This window comes from Mercenaria mercenaria, chromosome 2, assembly GCF_021730395.1.
Source record: "Mercenaria mercenaria strain notata chromosome 2, MADL_Memer_1, whole genome shotgun sequence".
NCBI lineage: Eukaryota > Metazoa > Mollusca > Bivalvia > Venerida > Veneridae > Mercenaria > Mercenaria mercenaria.
Genome location: NC_069362.1, coordinates 45129913 through 45150854, shown reverse-complemented (window position 1 = coordinate 45150854; position 20942 = coordinate 45129913). Strand labels below are relative to the sequence as shown.

Below are 20942 nucleotides of genomic sequence, written 5' to 3'. Positions count from 1 at the left end.
GCTCTGTATATTGCGTCTATTTACGATCATGCCCAAATAGCAATTGATTTATCCCTAACAGAAGTTATAACATTTTCATGGGACAAAAGTAGTCCAAGGTAATTTTGATCATGAAACTTAAATATAAGATAGACAAAATGTTATGCTATTAGAAATAACTGCATGTTATGGCAACATTGTATCAATTGAAAAAGTAAGTAACTTCATAGTCCCTACTTAATTACAAATAATCCTTAAACTATGCTTAGTGAAACATATTTGAGCCGCGCCATGAGAAAACCAACATAGTGGCTTTGCGACTAGCATGGATCCAGACCAGCCTGCGCATCCGCGCAATCTGGTCAGGATCCATGCTGTTCGCTTTTAAAGCCTATTGGAATTGGAAAAACTGTTAGCGAACAGCATGGATCCGATCTGGATCTGATCCATGCTGGTCGCAAACCTACTTGGTTGGTTTTCTCATGGCACGGCTTATTTGTGTTAGTATCAAGACATTCTATCTGTAGCGGTGGCCGAATTATGGTAGAGAATCAACATTGCATTTTCGAAGATCTTCGATGCCCGGTCGGCATATTTCAAAGATTTCAAGTAGTATTTTCTTATGACAGTCATTTAAGGGATAGTTCTAGGACTAGTCAACTTATGTTATTATTCATTTTAATGCCATGTGTCTATAGATAATGAAGACTACACCATTATATAAAATGAAAATAATAAAGACTGCACGAATATATAAGATGAAAAAATAAAGAATATAAGAATATACAGGATGATCATTTTGAAGCAACTAGCCTATATTTTACATTAGTCAGTCTTTGAGAGGTTATGAAATATAGAGCATCCCTTACGTCTACTAGCGGGAAGTTATTACATTTTGTATTCATAAACAACAGCAAATGTATTCCATGAGCCCGATGAATAAAGATAAATGTACACGGTTAGACTTTTGACGATAGCCACACAGAACCTAACATTTCGCAATTTTGTTCACTCTAAAGCAGACACGGCCATTATATAACTTAAAAATGTTTAAGAAATTAACTAAACGTACACTTTATATTAGAGCATGTGTAACATAATCAGAAAAGATAAATTCAATAGCATCTCCATGCTATATTTTCTCCAACTGGTATTTAACAGTAAGTGTACACATATTTGTCTGTTTCCATGATTGTTTTAGTTTTATGAAGAGATTTGTAAAGAGATTTTTTATCGGAGATGAAGACAAGGCTTTTGCAGCATGAAACTGTTTACCCCTGTATACAGTAGAACCTGGCTTAGAAGTCCACTGTATTAAATAAACACTTCCCTTAAGAAACCAGTCAACTAACTTACGAAATTGACATTTTGTTCTGATGAAGCAGCCTGTCAACTAACTTCCCAAATTATCATTTTGTTCTAATTTCAACTTGTCTTGAGCAGTTCCCTGCCTAAAGCAGCCAGACTGTATTGCTCCCTAGGCTAGCTGCATAATACAAGTTTGACTAATTCTTAGTAACAAGTTTAAAAAGATTATAATCTTATGATGTATATATTTTCTACTCCAAATTTTGTATTACGTCAGCTTATTTTTCTGAAATTTAAGGGGGTTTTATAGATTTTTTATGTCATGAAACAAAGAGTCAAATATCGTTTACAATGTAAACTACCACATACTAAAAATTTTAAGCCTATTACGGGGACAACTAAATAGCTATTCTCTGAGCTGTCTCCTGGATTTGGACCAACATAATGATATAGGAACATTGTATTTCTTTAAAATTATTACTGTGATCAAGTTTTTATCTATTGTTTGTAAACATTTACATTCGGTCCGTCTCCTCAGAGGTTTAATGTTTTGAAAAGAATGTAGGGCTTTTCTGTATTCAAATAATTCCATCAGGGCTTATTGGATTTAAAGAACTAAATAACAATTTCATTGTGAATAGACTACTGTATATGTTTTGTCTTTACTTGTAATTTCTTGCTTATACACGTATCAAAAATAATGTTATCTATATAATATAATATTAATGGCCTAGTTTACTAGCTATTAATACTACGTTTACATATTATGGGGGTAAAAGCAACAGAAGAAATCCCTTTAAATATTATCCGTTCAGTTCACATAAGCGTTATGTTTCGCTGAAATACTCATGCAATGTCTGCGACGTGTTTACTCCCTGTATTGCGATAGCATATTGTCAACCGAATCGAATTTAACACCAAATGTAGGATCTTCTTTAAACATAATAAATGCAGCACATGCAGTTGTATTTACGACTGAGGATTGCAAACTGTATTTCTTGTTCCAACAATGAAATGCGCTGCCGATTGATAGTTAGCTGTTTCTATTTTTAGATTATGATACAAAGCCAAATGTATTGTTTAAAAATGGTTAAATGCTTAAAAAGCAGCCCTTGCACGGCAATTGTTTCTATTTATGACTTCAAGTTGAATTTTTTAATGACTTGGCTGTTTTGTTTCTGCTTCTCGTTTGCCGATTACTAGATAATGAGGTATATAAAGTTATTCAATGTCAAATGGAGGTATCCAAGGTTATAAAAGTAATGTATTTGAATTGTTTGGTTCTATTTAGAATTGAATAATTTATAACTGACCGTTTAACCTGTCTCAACTGCGTTTTTAACACATGTATATACATCCATCAACAAAAGAATGGCCTCCAAATATAATAAAATTTAATAATTAAGTTCCTCGTAGACAGGGCAGTTTATTAATTGTTATGTCTGTATATTGCATGTACATGAAGTCTCTAAAGTGCGTACATAAAACATTGACCGCCATTTGGACCCAAACAATACATTTAGCAATAATACATGTAAGTCTAAGAAATAACACAGTACTGCTGAAAATAAACCATGAAAGTCATGTAGCATTTATGTTGAAAACGCAGATGTATGCTTTTTTATCATTTACTATTTTACTCTTGGACAGTTGATTTTCCAAATTAATCTGAGTGACATTGAAGACGCAGTGGCATTCAGTCTGACAGCGTTTTCTGTAATAACAAACGTCGTTAAATGAACAATAACTATTTCGCTACTAAAGGTGATTGAACATCAGTATTGCCTCCCCTCAATAATAATTATATTTTACAGTAACAAATCAACTTAAATAGTATGAGTTTTACGAGAATGTTCCAGAATAGCTTCACTCTGGCATTTATCATCATCATCATCATCATCATTATTATTATTATTATTATTTTTATTATTATTATTATTATTATTATACCAGATTTATAAAGCGCCGTTTTCTTGATAAACACGTACTAAGAAGCTTTACATATCTTTTTATAGCGAACGAAGCCATACATGGCGCAAAATTCATCCTCTGCTAGTACTAGTACAGACACAGAGCGATCTGACAAAAGGGATAGAGTAAGATAAAGCCCCCAGAACAGATAAAGAGAAATCTTTTTTTGAAATTCGCTTCTCTGGCTATCTTAGCCTAGCTATTTGAGAACAGACAATCAGGTTCTATAACGCGCCCGGTGTATAGCACCTATACAAACGAAACCGTCTTTCCTGGGAAGAACCAGTACATGCCTCTTAGTTAGGTGGGAGAATTTTATGATGTTGCTGTTCAAACTGATTAACCCGGAAGAAAGAAAATTGAATGAGTCAAGTCTTCTAACAGTCCAACTACTGGGTGTTTGAGGAATAGAGTTTTAGCTGTTACGATACTTGATCTAAAGATATGTAGCATTAAGTTTGTTAACACTAATATTTACTATGGTAGTTTACATGTTTATCCGCTGGAAAATTGTTTTTCGATTTTCTTGCAATTGCCATATGAAATATGTCAACTCTATGTTTTATCTATTATGCCTGTTTTGAACATAATCGTATTGTTCATACTTGTAAACGAGAATTGAAACTTACTTTGAAAAATTTGGTTGACATACGACTTTTGCATTACACTTCCTTGTCAGTAAAGATGTACAGGATATGAAGACGCCTTACAGATAATATATATTTATTGTTTGCATTTTAGACTACATCACGTATGGATCTGTTCTAAGTTCGAACAGACAAAGTATTTTTCTACCTAATTAAAATACTTAGTATGTATACAACAATTTTTTTTTTCTTATATTATGTTTTAACAGAATGATGCAGCAGTATATTAGATTTATACAATCATACTTTGTTATTAAGAATTGCATAGACAAACACTTAGGTCAAATTGTTTATGGTGGTGGACAAAGATCCCAGTTGCCTAAGCATTGTTTCAGGACTTATAAATATATAAGAAGAGCTTTAAGAAGTAGAAAATGTAACCAAACAAAATGACTGCACACTCAATTTGCTTGAGTCTATTCATGAGTGGTAATGAAATGAGCCGCGCCATGAGAAAACCAACAAAGTGCAATTGCTACCAGCACAGGTCCAGACCAGCCCGCGCATCATCCGTGCTGGCTGGTGAGGATCAATGCTGTTCGCTAATGGTTTCTCTAATAACAATGGGCTTTGACAGCGAACAGTATGGATCCTGACCACTTGTTTATGCGGAATTCTGTTGTACTAATATTGAATGGACTCTATGATCCCAAAGGACCAGATAATATAACAACACTAAGTCCGAGACTGCGTGATAGATGAAATCTTATTCGCTAAACTCTCTGAAGGTTTGAACTATTTTAATATTTACAGAACATATGTTATCTTTTTTATATTTATAGGTTTACTCACAAATATACGGGCTTTAAAGAGTTTTAGTGGAAAGTATAATGCCGTCTTAAATATATATTATCGGAAATTAATATCAAACATATAAAAATAAATAAAATTCAAATGTTCTTGACGTAACATGTACACAGTCACTCCCTGATTTGGGATATAGCAAAAAAAAACTAAAAGTTCTCCCAATATCATTTTGAAAATTGATAATGAAACCTGTTTTGATGCTTAAAACAATAGCCAATCATTTTAATGTGTGTGTTTTTTTTTTACCAGTGTGCCCTCAGTTCTGGTTAGACAGTTTCCGGCTTGTCCTAATTTGTTTGATATAGAGTCATGTATTTTTCAACAATACTATAGAGACAAAAGTCTTACATCTAAAAAGTTAACACTTCGTACTGTTAGTGAAGAATTTGTTTTTAAAGAGCTTTCTCGTCTTAATGTAACTTAGAGTACTGGTCTAGATAACATCCCAGCCAGATTCATCAGAGATGGCGCTTGCTTTTTGAAAATTCCGGTTACTTTCATTATCTAAATGTCAATAGTAGACCGTGAAGTTCCAGATGAGCTAAAATCTGCAAGAGTAAAACCTTTGTTCAAGACAAATTGTAGATCTGATGTTGGTAATTACAGACCTGTAAGCATTTTAAGTATTGTGTCTAAACTTTTTAAAATAGCAGTTTATAATCAACTTGAGACATTTTTAACTAAAACTAAGCTTTTATAAGCGTCTAGTTTTCGACAAATCTATTCTACAGACTCATGCCTTATACATCTTACAGATCATATCAGGTCACAGACTTAAAAAGGGCTCTATACAGGGATGGTACTTTTGGACCTGTAAAAAGACTTTGATACTGTTGACTATAAAATTCTCTGTGGTAAATTAAAAGCATTGAGTCCGTAGAATGGTTCGAGTCTTATCTGTCTAACATAAAACAAATAGTGCATGTAAATGATACTTTTTGTAGTCAAGAAAATTTCGTCTGTGGTGTTCCCCAATGTAGTATTTTGGGACCCCTTATGTTTTATGCTATGTCAATGACTGTAAAATTTTGTTATATGTCGATGATAGTGCTATTATCTATTCACATAGAAATATATCAAGTATCAAGTGTAAATTAGGCCAGGAATTAGAATTGTGTAGTAAATGGCTTGTAGATAATAAATTGTCTTTACATCTTGGGAAAACAGAATGTACTTTATTTGGTAGCAAAAGAAAACTAAAAAAGGTAGATGAATTTAATGTAAATTGTTATGATAAAGTAATCAAGTCTCGAAAATCTGTAAAGTATTTAGGATATGTATTAGACAGTGATCTTTCTGGTGAAACTTGTATAAATGACATTATAAAGAAAGTCAACAGTAGACTGAGATTTCTTTATAGACAAAGCAAAGTGCTAAATCAAAGTATGAGGGAAAAAAATCATTATGTAATTCATTATTTCAATGTAAGTTTGATTATGCCTGTTCAGCATGGTACAATGGTATTAATAAGTAGCTCAGAACTAGACTGCAAACAACCCAGAATAAAGTTGTCAGATTTATATTAAATTATTCGCCTAGAACGTCTCTTTTAAATTTAGATTTTAAGAACTTGGATATTCTTAAGATTGAGGACAGGGTTAAACAGTTAAGTCTGAACCATGTTCACAAGATTGTGCATGGAAAATGTCCGTCATATCTGTCAGAAAGTTTTATTCGGATTGCTGATCTTCATTCATACAAGACCAGAAAATATAATAGTGCTTTCAATTTCTTTGCACCAATGGTGAATTCTACATCAGCAGCAACATTTTACTTTAAAAGTATAAATGTATGGAATAATCTTTCTGAAGTCATAAAATCCTATAAAAGGTATCATCAATTTAAATTTGAGGTAAAAATATATTTCCTGGGATTGTATAGTTCAGACCAATAATTGGTAAACTAAATGTTTTTAGTCTTAGAGCTTTTATTATAATGTGTTATAGTATTGACAATGAAGTCCTAAACTCATTGCTTCACTTTGCATACTTTCTTAATGTTCCGCCATTCTTGACCTTTTCCTTTGACCAGTTTTGTTTTATCTTTTTTGTATTTTTTGCACAAGGACCCCATTGGAAATAAGTCTTATGACTTTATGGGCTATCCTTTGCATAACAATTCATTGAAAATTTAGCATAAATGTAATAGGACTGGATTGATGTATCTGTGATTACTTGATTGTGATAATTTTAACTTAACTTGCTTAATAGTGCAATTTTTGTCCAGAATCCGTATTTTATTGTAACGTTTTGATGTAAATAAAATTATGATATTGTGATATTGTTATGCAGCAATAAATCTATTATGGCAAAATGTCGCAAGCTCCATGTCCAACGTCTTATTACAACCCGTGCTACATAGCAAACTTTAAGACAGAGCACAGTATACACAAAAATATTTTATAAACCAGGTCTTAATTCAAGACTCAAGTGGCTAATAGACACGACATCTGATTGTGTTTTATCTTGAGCGCCTATTTACGGGTACATAAAAAGGTTACAGCTAACCCTGTATCTGGATTGTCGGAAGAATAATCCATTGGTTTTCCTGACCGACATTCTCCTTTAGCGACGGTTCTCGCCGACGCAATGTCACCACTGTTTGAGCTTGCAGAATAGATACCCAGTTTTGGTGAATGTACTGTCGGGGCATAAAACGAAAATGTACCCGCAGCCGTGTTGTTAAGATTGATATCTGAAAATTTGTCAATTAAAGGTTGGCTGAAAGACTCCACTGAGCATGGTTCATGTGTACTTATACTGACTCTTGTGTTATCATATTCACTCCAGGAAAATTGTTCATTGATTGTTCCACTACATTTATATTCTAAGCAAATGGTAGATGTCAGTAATATATGTTCTTCTCGTATACCAAGTATCTCGCCCGTTATGTTTGCATTTGTTCCTCCGTAACTTGTTGCACGTATCCTTAACATTTTTTCACTCTGGGTATTGAATTTTGCTTTTACAAAACAAACCCTGTACCCTTCTGCTCGCTGTTGGTACCAAACACGCTTGCTAATATATTGATTGTTTTCGGAGTTGTCTGAATAAACATCATAGAATGGTTTTAAAGTGAAAACATTTCGAATAGATCCGTTAAAGTAGAATTTAAAATGTGCGTCATTATCAGCTAAGCATGACGATCTGGAGTTATAAAATGGGCCATCTGTACTGTTGATGAATGAAAGACTCAGATGCTCATCCCCATGTGTTACAAAATAATTCACAACGTTTTGCTTTTTTATGGGAAAACCTATGTCAGCATATACTTCTGTATCAGCTGGTAGCAAATACTCGTCAGAGCCTTTCTCAATGTTACTAATCCACAGTTCTATATAGCCACTATTGCCATTGCAAATTGTTTGGAAACATGAGGAACTAGGTGAAAATGTATGTCCATACGTTTCAAAGGAACTATGGTTGGTGGTATGCACTGCTTGCAAAAAGAAAGGATATCGACTATTTGTTATTTGGGTCGTCAATGTTGAATCTTCATACACCCGAACATTGAAATAGCAGGTTGCCTTTGAATTTTCAAGTTGACCAACTGTAATCCACGAGGACATTACCAATGAATCAAGAGTTCCCCAAACGTTATCATTGATATTTACATTATCCCAGTACCCCGACACCGTATTTAATTTGTACAAAGAAACGTCCTTTGCATTATATGTTAATCTGTTGCCAATAACAACGTTTATTTTATTTATTACAGACAGGATCTCCCTTGTTTGAGAAGCATATGCTGTGACATAGAATGAACCAAATGAGTTAAGGGACTCAGTCTCGCCTCGTTGATTAACATGATACAAAAACCCTGGCATTTTATCCATATCAGTAACGTTCTTTGCATCTAGATATGAAATAGATAACGTTACAGTTGCAGTTTGCAATCGATATAAAGAGTCAGCAAACGCGTATTTTGGTATATGTAATTCTGCAACCGAATTTTCTGCGTCTTGAAGGTCTTTGCCAATGTCTATGATAATTTCTTTTGTCGGGTCAAATTGAATTGTACTTGTAACTTGTGCAACATATACAGTCGTATATATGGTCCCTTTTGTCGAATCAGAGATGTATACAACTTTGGTTGCTGTACCTCCATCAACGCCGAATACAGTCAGAACAGCTGAGCCGTAATTTTTGTCAACACTGACTTTAAAAGAACCCCTAGAGTTTGTATATGTCTTAAACTTACCATTTAAATGTACCTGGAAATATTTTGCAATCTTTCTTGACGGATACATTAGGACGGTCCCGATAATTTTTACATGACTTAAGTCACAAGTGCCACATCCGCAAGAATTAGCTTTCATAACAGATAACTGATAGCCTGTGCATTGAACAGTTAACATTTCAAAATCTGAAATAGAGCAGCAACTTTGCGTTTCATCTCTACATGAAGGTGTTTCATATTCTTTACTACTTAGTCTGCAAAGTTTAGGCTTACAGTCTCCAACTTCTATGCTTGAGGTGTTTGTGTCATGTTGAATACAGTCGTAGGGCAATTCAATTCGCCTTTGCTCATAGGCATCCAGGCAAAACCCATTTGGATTATCTGAAATACAAGGTTTTTAAACGCTTTTCATATGTAATAAACTAAATAGTATAGTTTAAAATAAAAAAAACATGTAACTAACTGTAAGTCTTGAGAAAATTTAATATTCGTAACATTACTGAATAAAGCCTCGTACCTTTTACAACAAGGTCCGCAACCGAGGATTTTATGGACCCATACGCACTGTTAGCCCGGCAACTGTATTTTCCAGTGTCAAAACTATTCAGACTGGTCAAGAGAAGCATTGTTCCATTGGAATACAGTCGTTCATCTAACACGTTTGAGTATTTGAACCTTGGTGATCACGAGAAAAAATATCATTAAACAGCTTTCCCAAAAAACAGATACATATATATTTTAATTGTTACTATCAGTTCATTTTAATGATATACAGTTTATACTAATAGATAAATGAATAAGTATTACTGCAATATGCATCAAAACCTCGCTAGATGACATGACTTGCTGAATATAAATAAAATCTTGTCATACATACGTGAATTTGAAAAAGATTTCAATCATCGCATTATAACAAATGAAAAGAAATTCATGCAGCAAAGTTTTAAGCGAAATAAAATTTTACATTTCCATAATCCTTAAGCTTAATAAAACATTTGTTTTTTCTGCAATTAAACAAATCCTAGTTGGCGCAATAAAAAATATTCATGTACAAACAACAATCAATTAAATGTCTCTATCGTATCATTGTTAAATGATATATATTAAGATATTTCTTTGTACTGTGCATTAACTGTAAAATACATACCACTCGTAGTACTTGATACCAGGATTGCTTTGGGCTGAGCAGCACAGTGTAACGTTTTCTCCAGTCAGCCTTGATTTCGGCTGTGGTTCAACTGTTATGTACGGCAATTCTGAAATAAGTTTAGACAGGGGATCCCATTTCTGGATATAGACAATATTATTTTTATGTTATCACCTTCCGGATACGATTTATTTTTATCTATATTTTCTTTCTTTTAGGAAAACAACCTCATAAATTATAGAAACAGATTATTTATCTCCTTTGTTATGGTTTTAATGTAACATAGTGAGATACACGATATGAATTGATTTCATTACTTACCTATTGCTCTCAGAGTAATGTTTATACTCGTGGTGGTGACCTTAGAAGACAATTCGGCAAAGCCTTTTTTGATATACAGAATTGTGGAGTTTAAGCATACATTTGAAAGTTGGAATTCGCCAAAGGAATTAGTTGTGGCTATAACATCAGCCGCTGCATTATTTACGTACAAGGACACATTTTGCAAAGGTGCCTGACTGGATGTAACAACACGCCCTGTGATAATCTGATTGCATATACATGCAGTACAGTCCAAATGCAATGTGCCGGACTTACAAACCGTTGAACAATCTGAAGAAAGAACAATCTTAAAAAAGTCCACTAATGTAATAAACATAAAATACAATTGCAAGAATCAAATAACTTATTACAAACATATAATTCTACATAAAAACAGATTCCAGAGAACGTTTTTATCAAAATGTGTTTCTATATATGATATAGCCTATATGTATTCAGGTCATTATCAACTCTACTCAATACTCCTCGTTTAGATTTAATACCAGGAAAAAGTAGGATATTGAATCAATATTCCATGAGAGATACATATGATTTTACATGAATAGTAAAGAAACAGTGCATCTATGTATAACACAATGTACCTGGGCAAATACCCGAGTTGCAATTCTGTTCATTGAAATGTTTTCCAACACAGTCAATGTTAGTAGTGTTCAATTTCGAACATGTCCTCGTACGTGTCTGTCGCCCATCACCGCATGTTACGTTACAATCTCCCCAAGATGACCAGATTGTCCAAATACCGTATACTGTAAACATAAATTCTGATCTCTGCCAGAAGAAATGTTACTGTGACCTTAAATTTTCTTTACAATTCATCCAAAATTATGGTATTTAGAAAACTGTTATATGTGCATGTTATCAACTTGTATCATCTATTCACCAAAATATATTTTCGATTAGCGTACGACGAAATTCAAATCTGCCAAACCTTTTTTTTCTGATTATATTTACAATGTTTTTTTGAATTTCAAATTAAGTCTGCATGTTTAGATCATTTTTTTCTACAATTTTAGGATTTGATTAAACCACGATTTGTCAAAATATAACACTCGGCCAGTAAAACAGATAGGGTCATTTATTTGAATTTTTATAACATTTTTGAGTGCTGAAAAAAAACTACGATGTAGATTCAGTGAAACTTTTCATAGATGTAAGTAAATATTTTGGCTTTGGTTCTATTAAATAAAAGGTATTGGTCCGTGTGCTTAGTTTTAGCTATGTGTCAATGCTTATAGAGACCCGCTAATTTCAATCTGATACGTTTTACCAAATTTGCATTTTATCACGTGTTAAAAGTTTTGGAAAGGATAGAAATGGTGCGGGTTATATCAATAAACAAAAACAAAATATATACGAAAAGGTATCAAATTGTATACCGACCTGGACAAATATTTCTAAAACATTCCTGAACTTCTTTGTATTTTCCGTGGCATCCTTCATGTGCCTTTCCACTGCATCTACGATAGCGCACATGTATACCGGCGCCGCATGTCACAGAGCATACGGACCACATACCCCATGATAGCCAAGACTCCACTGCAAAACAACATAATATATTTGCCCGTTTCGTTTTGTTAATGATAACGTGTGATTTTCATTCCATAATCTCACATTGTACTGTGCTTAGAAGACTATTAAAGAAGCAGACGACATACTGATGAAAAATACGGAAGACTTTGTGACAGTTCTTACGGAAGTGCTATCTTGTCAGAAATGTGTCAATTTACACAGTAAAACTTCCATCTCAAACTTACCATACTAAAATACTGTCATATTTGTTTTATAAAAGATTTAGATGTAGACAATGTTGTAACAGAAGACTGAACAGTCGACTGTGTTGTAGGTGGCGTTGTAGACAATATAATTACGTTTGTTGTCTCCGTCACTCTATCACCCTTTTCCTGTTCGATACCTGTTTCAGTGAGTATGAAGTTGTAAAAATACCATTTAGACTATTTAAGGACAAAATATGCAAGCACATAACTTGAATAGGTTGCCGAACATTTTAGAATGAAAAATTTAACTCATACGTTTTCTTGTAATACATTTAGATGTAAATCACCATCGGGAAGTTAGCAGTAGAGCAGTAACAGCGGATAACGTTCTAGCCGTAATAGCAGTAATACTGTTGTTACTGCCGGAACGCTATAGCAGTAACAGCAGTATTACTGCTACTACTGCTGGAAGTTATAGCAGTAGCATCAGTATTACTGCTTGAACGTTATAGCAGTAACAACAGTATTACTGCTGTTACTGTTGGCAGTTTTAGCAACAACAACAATATTACTGATGCTACTATTGGAAGTTATAGCAGTAACAACAGTAGTTTGAATTTGCGGAAAATACGAAATCAGTTTTATAAATTTATGCATTATTGGCCATCGAAATATTGTCAAAGCTGTTCTTTTTTAAAATGTATAATGTTTTTGTCTTTTTATGTTTCAGGAAACGGGCTTCAAGCCCTCTTGCTGCTGTTATTCACAACTTTCATGTAGGCTTTAGGATGCATTTCACGATATCGACATATTGTTGGTATGTTAGTTCAAAAAGGATTACATATTACATTGTCGGCGGATGTTCAGGATACCAATGACATCCTATTTTTTGAAGATTTTTAATGTCCAAAATGGGCTCAAATCTTTATTATCCAGTGGGACTTTGGGATGAAATAAAACATGTGGATATATTGCTGGTATGTATGTTAAAATAATGGTACATATAACATAGCCGACGGATATTCAGGATGCCGACCAGTCCAAAGAAGGCCTCGTCGTTAAATTAGAACATGTTTTTATACTCAGTTAATGCTTTATTCTGCACCGAAACGACGCCCTTAAGCCAATATTTGGTCATCTTAAGTCATTGTTGGGGTCTTTATCAGATACGAAATAACATTAGTTTCGCCCCTTTATGCATAATGTTTCGACAAAGAACGATGAAATGTCCGGAAAATCTGAATTTAAAGCATTTTATAGGTGTACGGAAATGGGCTCGAATCATTGATACTGCTGTTATTCTCAGCGTCCATGAATCAAACCAGGTGGATATATTGCTGGTATGTATGTTCAAATAATAGTATATATTTCATTGCCGACGGATATTCATTAAACCGACGGCATACGTCCAAAAATACCACATCACGGAATTGGAACATGCTTTTGTGGTCAGTTACTGCTGTTTTCTGCGCCGAAACGATGCCCTTAAGACAAAATTTGGTCTGCCTATGTCATCATTAGGGCCTTTCTGAGATATTAAATAATTTTTGTTTTAGAAATTTATGCATAATGTGCCGACGTCGAACAGTGAAATGTGTTGAAAATCGTAATTTAAAGCATTTTTCGGGTGTCCAAAAATGGGCTCGAATCCTTAATACTTCTGTAAATCACAGCGCCAAGGTGGACTACAGGATAAATAAATACATGTGGATATATTGCTGGTATGAATGTACAAATGAAAGTATAAACAACTTTGCCGGCGGATTTGAAGAATGCCGACGGCATACGTCCAAAGAAGACCTCATCTGTAATCTGGAACATGTTTTGGTGGTCAGTTACTGTTGTATTCTGCTCCAAAACGATGCCCACAAACTATTAATTGGTCATCTAAGGTCATTGTTCAGGCCTTTATGAGATATAAAATGAATTTAGTTTCAGCAATTTATGCAGTATGTGCTGACGACGAACAATGAAATGTTCTGAAAATCGTAATTTCAAGCATTTTTCAGGTGTCCGAAAATGGGCTCAAATCCTTGTTACTGCTGTAATCCACAGCGTCCTGAAGGACTTGAGGATAAATAAAACCATGTGGATATATTGTTTGTGCGTATGTTCAAATGATAGTATATACAACATTGCCGGCGGATTTGAAGAATGCCGACGGCAAACGTCTAAAGAAGACCTCATCTGTAATCTGGAACATGTTTTGGTGGTCAGTTACTGCTGTATTTGGCGCCGAGGCGATCCCCTCAAACAATTATTTCGTCATCTAATGTTATTGTTGATGCTTTTCTGAGATATAAAATGAATTTAGTTTTAGCAATTTATGCAATATGTGCCGATGAAGAACAATGAAATGTTTTGAAAATCGTAATTTCAAGCATTTTTCAGGTGTCCGAAAATGGGCTCGAATCCTTGTTACTGCTGTAATTCACAGCGTCCAGGAGGACATGAGGATGAATCAAACTATGTGATTATATTGCTGGTATGTATGTCCAAATAAAAGTACATATTGCATTGCCGACCGATTTTCAGGATGCCGACGGCATACGTCAAAATCACGCCTCATCACAAAATTGAAACATATTTTGGTGCTTAGATGCTGCTGTATTCTACGCCGAAACGATGCACATGAGACATGATTTGGTCTCCTAATTACATTGAAGAAGTCTCTGTTATATACAACATAAAATTAGTTTTAGCAGTTTATGCTTTATATTTCTGCGAAGAACGGTAAAATGTGTTGAAAATCGTAATTTTAAGCATTTTTCAGATGCCCATTTTTGAACATCTGAAAAATGCTTAAAATTACGATTTTCAACAGATTTTACCGTTCTTCGCAGTAATATAAAGCATAAACTGTTAAAACTAATTTTATTTTGTATATAACAGAGACTTCATCAATGACCTTACATACCAGCAATATATCCACCTGGTTTGATTCATCCTCATGTCCTCTTGGACGCTGAGAATAACAGCAGTAACAAGGATTCGAGGCCATTTCCGTGCACCGATAAAATGCTTTAAATTCATATTTTCCGGACAGTTCACCATTCTTTGTCGAAACATTATGCATAAAGTGCTGAAACTGATTTCATTTCGTATCTTATAAAGACCCCAACAATGACCTTAGATGACCAAACATTGGCTTAAGGGCATCGTCTTTGGGCAGAATAAAGCATTTACTGAGTATGAAAACATGTTCTAATTTCGCGACGAGGCCTTCTTTGGACGTATGCCGTCGGAATCCTGAATATCCGTCGGCTATGTTAAATGTACTATTACTTTTACATAAATACCAGCAGTATATCAACATGTTTTATTTCATCCCAAAATTCCACTGGATGCTGTGAATTACAGCAGTGATAAAGATTTGAGCCCATTTCGGACATAAAAAAAACTTTAACAAATATGATGCCATTGGTATCCTGAACATCCGCCGGCAATGTAATATGTAGGACTTTTTGAACAAACGTACCAACAATATATCGATATTGTGAAATGCATCCTAAAGCCTGCATAAAAGTTGTGAATAACAGCAGCAAGAGGGCTTGAAGCCCGTTTCCTGAGACATAAAAAGTCAAAAACATTATAAAAGGAACAGCTTTGAAATTTTTTCGATGGCCAATAATGCATAAATTGATAAAACTGATTTCATATTGTATTTTCCGCAACTTTAAACTACTGTTGTTACTGCTATAACTTCCAATAGTAGCATCAGTAATATTGTTGCTAAAACTGCCAACAGTAACAGCAGTTATACTGTTGTTACTGCTATAACGTTCTAGCAGTAATAGCAGTAATACTGCTGCTACTGCTATAACTTCCAGCAGTAGTAGCAGTAATACTGCTGTTATTGCTATAGCAGTAATACTGGTGTTACTGCTGTTACTGTTCTAACTGTCGCACTTCACCTTCGTAGTGTCGCGCTCCGCCATCGCACTGTCGCGCTTCACGCACTGTCGCGCTTCGCCATCGTACTGTCGCACTTCACCATCGTACTGCCACGCTTCGCCATCGTACTGTCGAGCTTCGCCATCGCACTGTCGTGCTTCACTATCGTAGTGTCACCATCGTACTGTCGCGCTTCGCCATAGTACTGTCGCACTTCAACAACTTTTCTCTGTTTACCGACTTTACTGTATAGAAGTGTACGGTCAGACGGAGGGACGTGCTTTGGATTTACTTATTGTAGATTTATGTTAAACAAGATTAAAAATACGGAATGTGTCGATTTACACAGTAAATACGTAATTCCATCTCAAACTTACCATACTAATATACTGTCATATTTGTTTTAAAAAAGAACAATTTGGTACCTTTAGATGTAGACAATGTTGTAACAGAAGACTGAACAGTCGACTGTGTTGTAGGTGGCGTTGTAGACAATATAATTACGTTTGTTGTCTCCGTCACTCTATCACCCTTTTCCTGTTCGATACCTGTTTCAGTGAGTATGAAGTTACTCTAGTATTTTTTTTGTCAATGTAAAGTACCCGTACTATTTAGACTGCTTAAGGACAAAATAAACAAACACAGAACTTGTATTGACAGATTGCCAAGCATTTCGAAATAAAAAAAATGCAAGTCATACGTTTTCTTGTCTGACCGGTCGGAAGTTGGCAGTTAGCAGTTGCAGTTGTTACAGCAGTTAATTGCTTCAGCTGCCAGAAGTTATAGCAGTTAACTGCTGTAACTGCTGCAACTGCTAACTGCTCACTTCCCACCGATTTTAAACTGCCGATAATGTAGACTGTAGTTTACCTTCAATGTCTTACTAAAGTCCTTGTACACGATACTAATCTACCTTGTATACATGTTGTCATGAATGTTGCGAACAACAGATCACTGTTTACTATGAGTGTGCTAATAAGTTTCCTGAATGGTACAGCAGAACCCCGAAATAAAGACTATCCAGCTGAAACGGGCGATTTTTCGAAGAAATTAATTTTTCCTTCTCTATTTATTGATTGTTCCTACCGAAATGAAACCTCCCTGCTATTACGTAATACGACCACTTGTCTGCGATCAATTCGTATATTAGTATATATATACGAGTCAACCTTAAGTTTATACGATACTTAAATTCTGATATCATAGTGTAATTGCTACCTATGTAATTTTAACAATTAGATATAGAAATCATTTAAAAGGCAATGTTCAAATGAAAATAAATAATATTATAAAATGGTAAGATCGATCACTTCTTCAGCTACCAAACTTTCTCAGCAGTATAATATAAAAGTAAAAATAGAGATAACACACTATATGTATCACCATGACTCTAAGATAGCCACTAATGTACGAGAGGAATTTGTTTCAATATGGAAAAAGAAACTAAATATAGGATGCACATTAGTCATGCGTTTTCAATCTTTAAATATATAGCCTGTACCTTGCATAAACCCTACACGTCTTATATGTATATTGGAAATTGAGGGCAATGTTTAAATGATTAATAAATCACTCAACTTCTGTGATATAATACACTTGATCTTAATGGGTTTGTGAGACAAGACAAAAGACAATACTATGTTTACATGTAACGAGCGCTGGAGCATAATAGCTGAATGACAATTACTTACAGAAACTGATTCTAAAGACTTTAGAAAATGGATATTAGAGGGTTTAAATGATAAATTTCGTTTTAATGTCATCCAAATATCAGCTAGCTGTATAAGGACTTTTATCCTGTCACTTGCAGTATTTTCGACCCGATATCAGGGTGCCGTATATCTTTTTTGATATACCGTCAGTTGACCTTATGATCGATATTGTTGTCATAAGAAATTTTGCATTGAAACCATCACCATTGTGTTGGAAATGTCCGAACTAAGAAAATGAATGGTCAAATAATGAGTTTTTATTCAAAAACGAAGAAGTTATTGCGATTTTGTCGGTGATTACATCATTATATAAGTGACGTCATTACGAACATGACGTCATTAAAACGGTTGTCGCACACTTATTTTTGTAAAATAAATTTCCAAATATCGGAAAATGAAGTAATGACAAGATAAATAAAATAATAGGTTAGTGCCTAAGATGGAGAAAGTTTATCTGGCTCGGCTCCGGACGTTATCAGGTTCGCCTTCGGCTCACCCGATAGCCTCCTCCACCTCGCCAGATAAACTTTCTCATCTACGGCACTAACCTATTATTCTCTATATATCTGCAAGCGTTATATCTTTTTAATTCTCACACAGATCCTTTGCAGTAATATGGTAATTGAACACTAACTGTAAGTCGTGAATTTAAATTATTTGAAATTATTTGTAAAGCTAATTTAGGTTGAAGATCTTGGCTCAGAATGGTAATTTTAGGATGCCGAAGACTTATGAAGACTTTAAAAACACTTTGTACTGTACGCCGTGAGAGACATGCTCATGTGCAAAACTTCCATCAAAGTTGTCAGACGGAGTTATGAAACCTGCCATATGAAGTCATTATATGACGCAAAATATGCGTAGAATTTGGAAACATTTAGTCTAGTAGTATCTAAGAAGCACTTTCTATGCCAAACTTTCATAAAATTTCTATATTAGAAAGAAGCTTGATTGTGATAAAGTAAAAACAATACTTAATTAATTAACTTGAACTGTACTGAGGTTGAAAGCATTCAACTCGGCCGTGCTTTAGACACCTGCTTTTGTGCAAACCTTAAACAAATATTTCCAAGTTTAAAAGGGATATGATTTTGCCGAAATAAAATCTAGTGTATGCAACTTATCCTGTGAGGATATTCCATGATGGCAAAGACGTGTGTGCTTTTAGTTGCAACCGATTAAGTATTTTCTAAACCTTGAACGAAAAACTTTTGTGATACTTATGGCGCAGTGAAAGAATGCCAATAAAAGTTCTAAAATTCAAATAATTGATCTTAAACTTACTCACCATTATTTTCAGTTCCGTTCCTAAAGACAAAAATAACAACAGAGACTGAAATTATTGTGATTAAACCGACACAAATGGCAACTATCTGTCCTATCTTTTTTCTATTACAGAATGTTTGCGTAGGTACCAACGGCTGGAGGCTGTTTATCTCCGGGGCACTAGTACTGTAACTGAAACTCGGTGAACCGATCTCTGTGTAAAGGTTGTTAGTATCTTCTTCGTTTTCTGTTTGATAGGTACAGTAAGGCGTTTCCTCTCTTGTTTTTGTACGTAGTTTTTCGTAGTCATTCCTTGGTGTACCCATCTTTATGTTAACGACTTTAGCATGTTCTTCGTCTTGTTTCGTGTATGCACTATATGGAGTTTCTTCTTCTGAATTTCTACGTATTTTTTCGTAGTCATTCTTTGTTGTACGAATCCCTATGTAAACATCTTTAGTACTTTCTACGTCTTGTTCCATGAGTGCACTATAGGGAGTTTCCTCTCCTGATTTTCTGCGTACTTTTTCATAGTCACTTAATGTACCACTCTCTGTGTTAACATGGTTAGTGTCTTCTTCGTCTTGTTTTGTGTATGTACTGTATGGTGTTTCTTGCCCTGATTTTCTACGCAGTTGTTCGTAATCATTATTAAATTCCTTTAATTTTATTTCAAATCCTTCGCCAAACCCCTCAGTTGTAGCCATAAGTGTTGCTATATTGATGCGTAAACCAAATATAGTTGGTTTGTGCTAAATGTCACATATTTCACACATTTAACTTCCTTACTTTTGTTCGCGAACACAGTTCTTTAACACATTACAATACCTTTGATTTAAACATCCTTTTACAAAGCATTGCATTAAATAATTTGAAATTTCGTGCGGCTCTAACACTTAAGATATCGGAAATTAAATGTCGCATGAAGTAGCATTTTAAAAACTACCGTGTTTTTCTTAACTACCTTTTATTAAAACAAGCGATGTGGAGGTAGTGACTTAAAAAGTAACAGAAAACATTCAAAATTGCCAAAACAATATATTAAAGCGCCTTGTTGTTAACTCTTATTATTATTTTCATCATTATTATTATTGTTATTATTATTATTATTATTATTATTATTATTATCATCATCATCATCATCATTGTTATTATTATTATAACTGATATGCCATTGAAAAGGATGTATGAACGTTTATATTTCCGCCTCGTTAGCTTAGTGGTAGAGCGTTTGATTCGAGTGCGCAGGGTTCAATCCCTGGCTACGTCATACCAGACGTAAGAATGGTACCAAAATTTCCACTGCTTGACGCTCAGCATTGAAAAAAAAACAGGCTTATCCACTCCCATACACTCATGGTGATGGATATCATCACCAGGAATGAGTTGTCGACTGTGAAATAACTGTTAAGCTTATTTCTGCAATTAGGGAGAAGCGATTGATGCAATGCATTACTTTGATAGGTTGGTCCTTTGAGTGTCATTGACTACTTTTTGTTCATTAAAGATGACCGTTGCCGTATTGGGCAATATGGCTTTTGTAAGCCAGATTTACATAAACGAATTGTCATTTTGTTTTCTGTTGCTGGTTGGAGAACACCATTTGTTTTCCCATTCACTTCCATTATAACATTATAGCATGTACGGTCTTCTATAAATCAAACATGTATATCTAATCATATTTCAGAAATGTCTTAGTTCCACCAAATAATTGAATGATAAACAAACGGATACTGATACTTTATTTAAGTAATTTTCGTTTGATTATATGGTCCCTTATATACATCGTTGGAATGGCGGGAAAAATTCGTTTGATAAAACTGTTTTTCAATACACATAAATTGTAGCAAATTTGTCGAAATGTATAATAAGTACTGTAAGAAAAAATCACTTCTTGAGTTAGTTTACATGACTGACCAATCAGAACGTATAAACATTACCATATTCTCAGGTATTCACTTAATACCTTATTCCC

General features: G+C 34.4%; 1 protein-coding gene across 2 annotated transcripts; it reads right to left on the bottom strand.

Moving 5' to 3' along the window:
- Positions 1 to 5913: 5913 nt before the first annotated feature.
- LOC128555085 (cartilage intermediate layer protein 1-like) lies at positions 5914 to 19796 on the bottom strand. 2 transcript variants are annotated; one of them, XM_053536482.1, is made up of 8 exons: positions 18990 to 19796; positions 16415 to 16537; positions 11761 to 11916; positions 10962 to 11126; positions 10360 to 10650; positions 10039 to 10147; positions 9409 to 9566; positions 5914 to 9272 (listed from the first exon to the last, which is right to left on the bottom strand). In XM_053536482.1, exons 1-8 carry the CDS (start codon positions 19672 to 19674, stop codon positions 7186 to 7188), a joined length of 3774 nt encoding a protein of 1257 aa, XP_053392457.1. In that variant the 5' UTR covers positions 19675 to 19796; the 3' UTR covers positions 5914 to 7185. The 2 variants fall into 2 exon arrangements, with proteins under 2 accessions (XP_053392457.1, XP_053392458.1); XM_053536483.1 differs by lacking the exon at positions 16415 to 16537.
- Positions 19797 to 20942: the final 1146 nt, after the last annotated feature.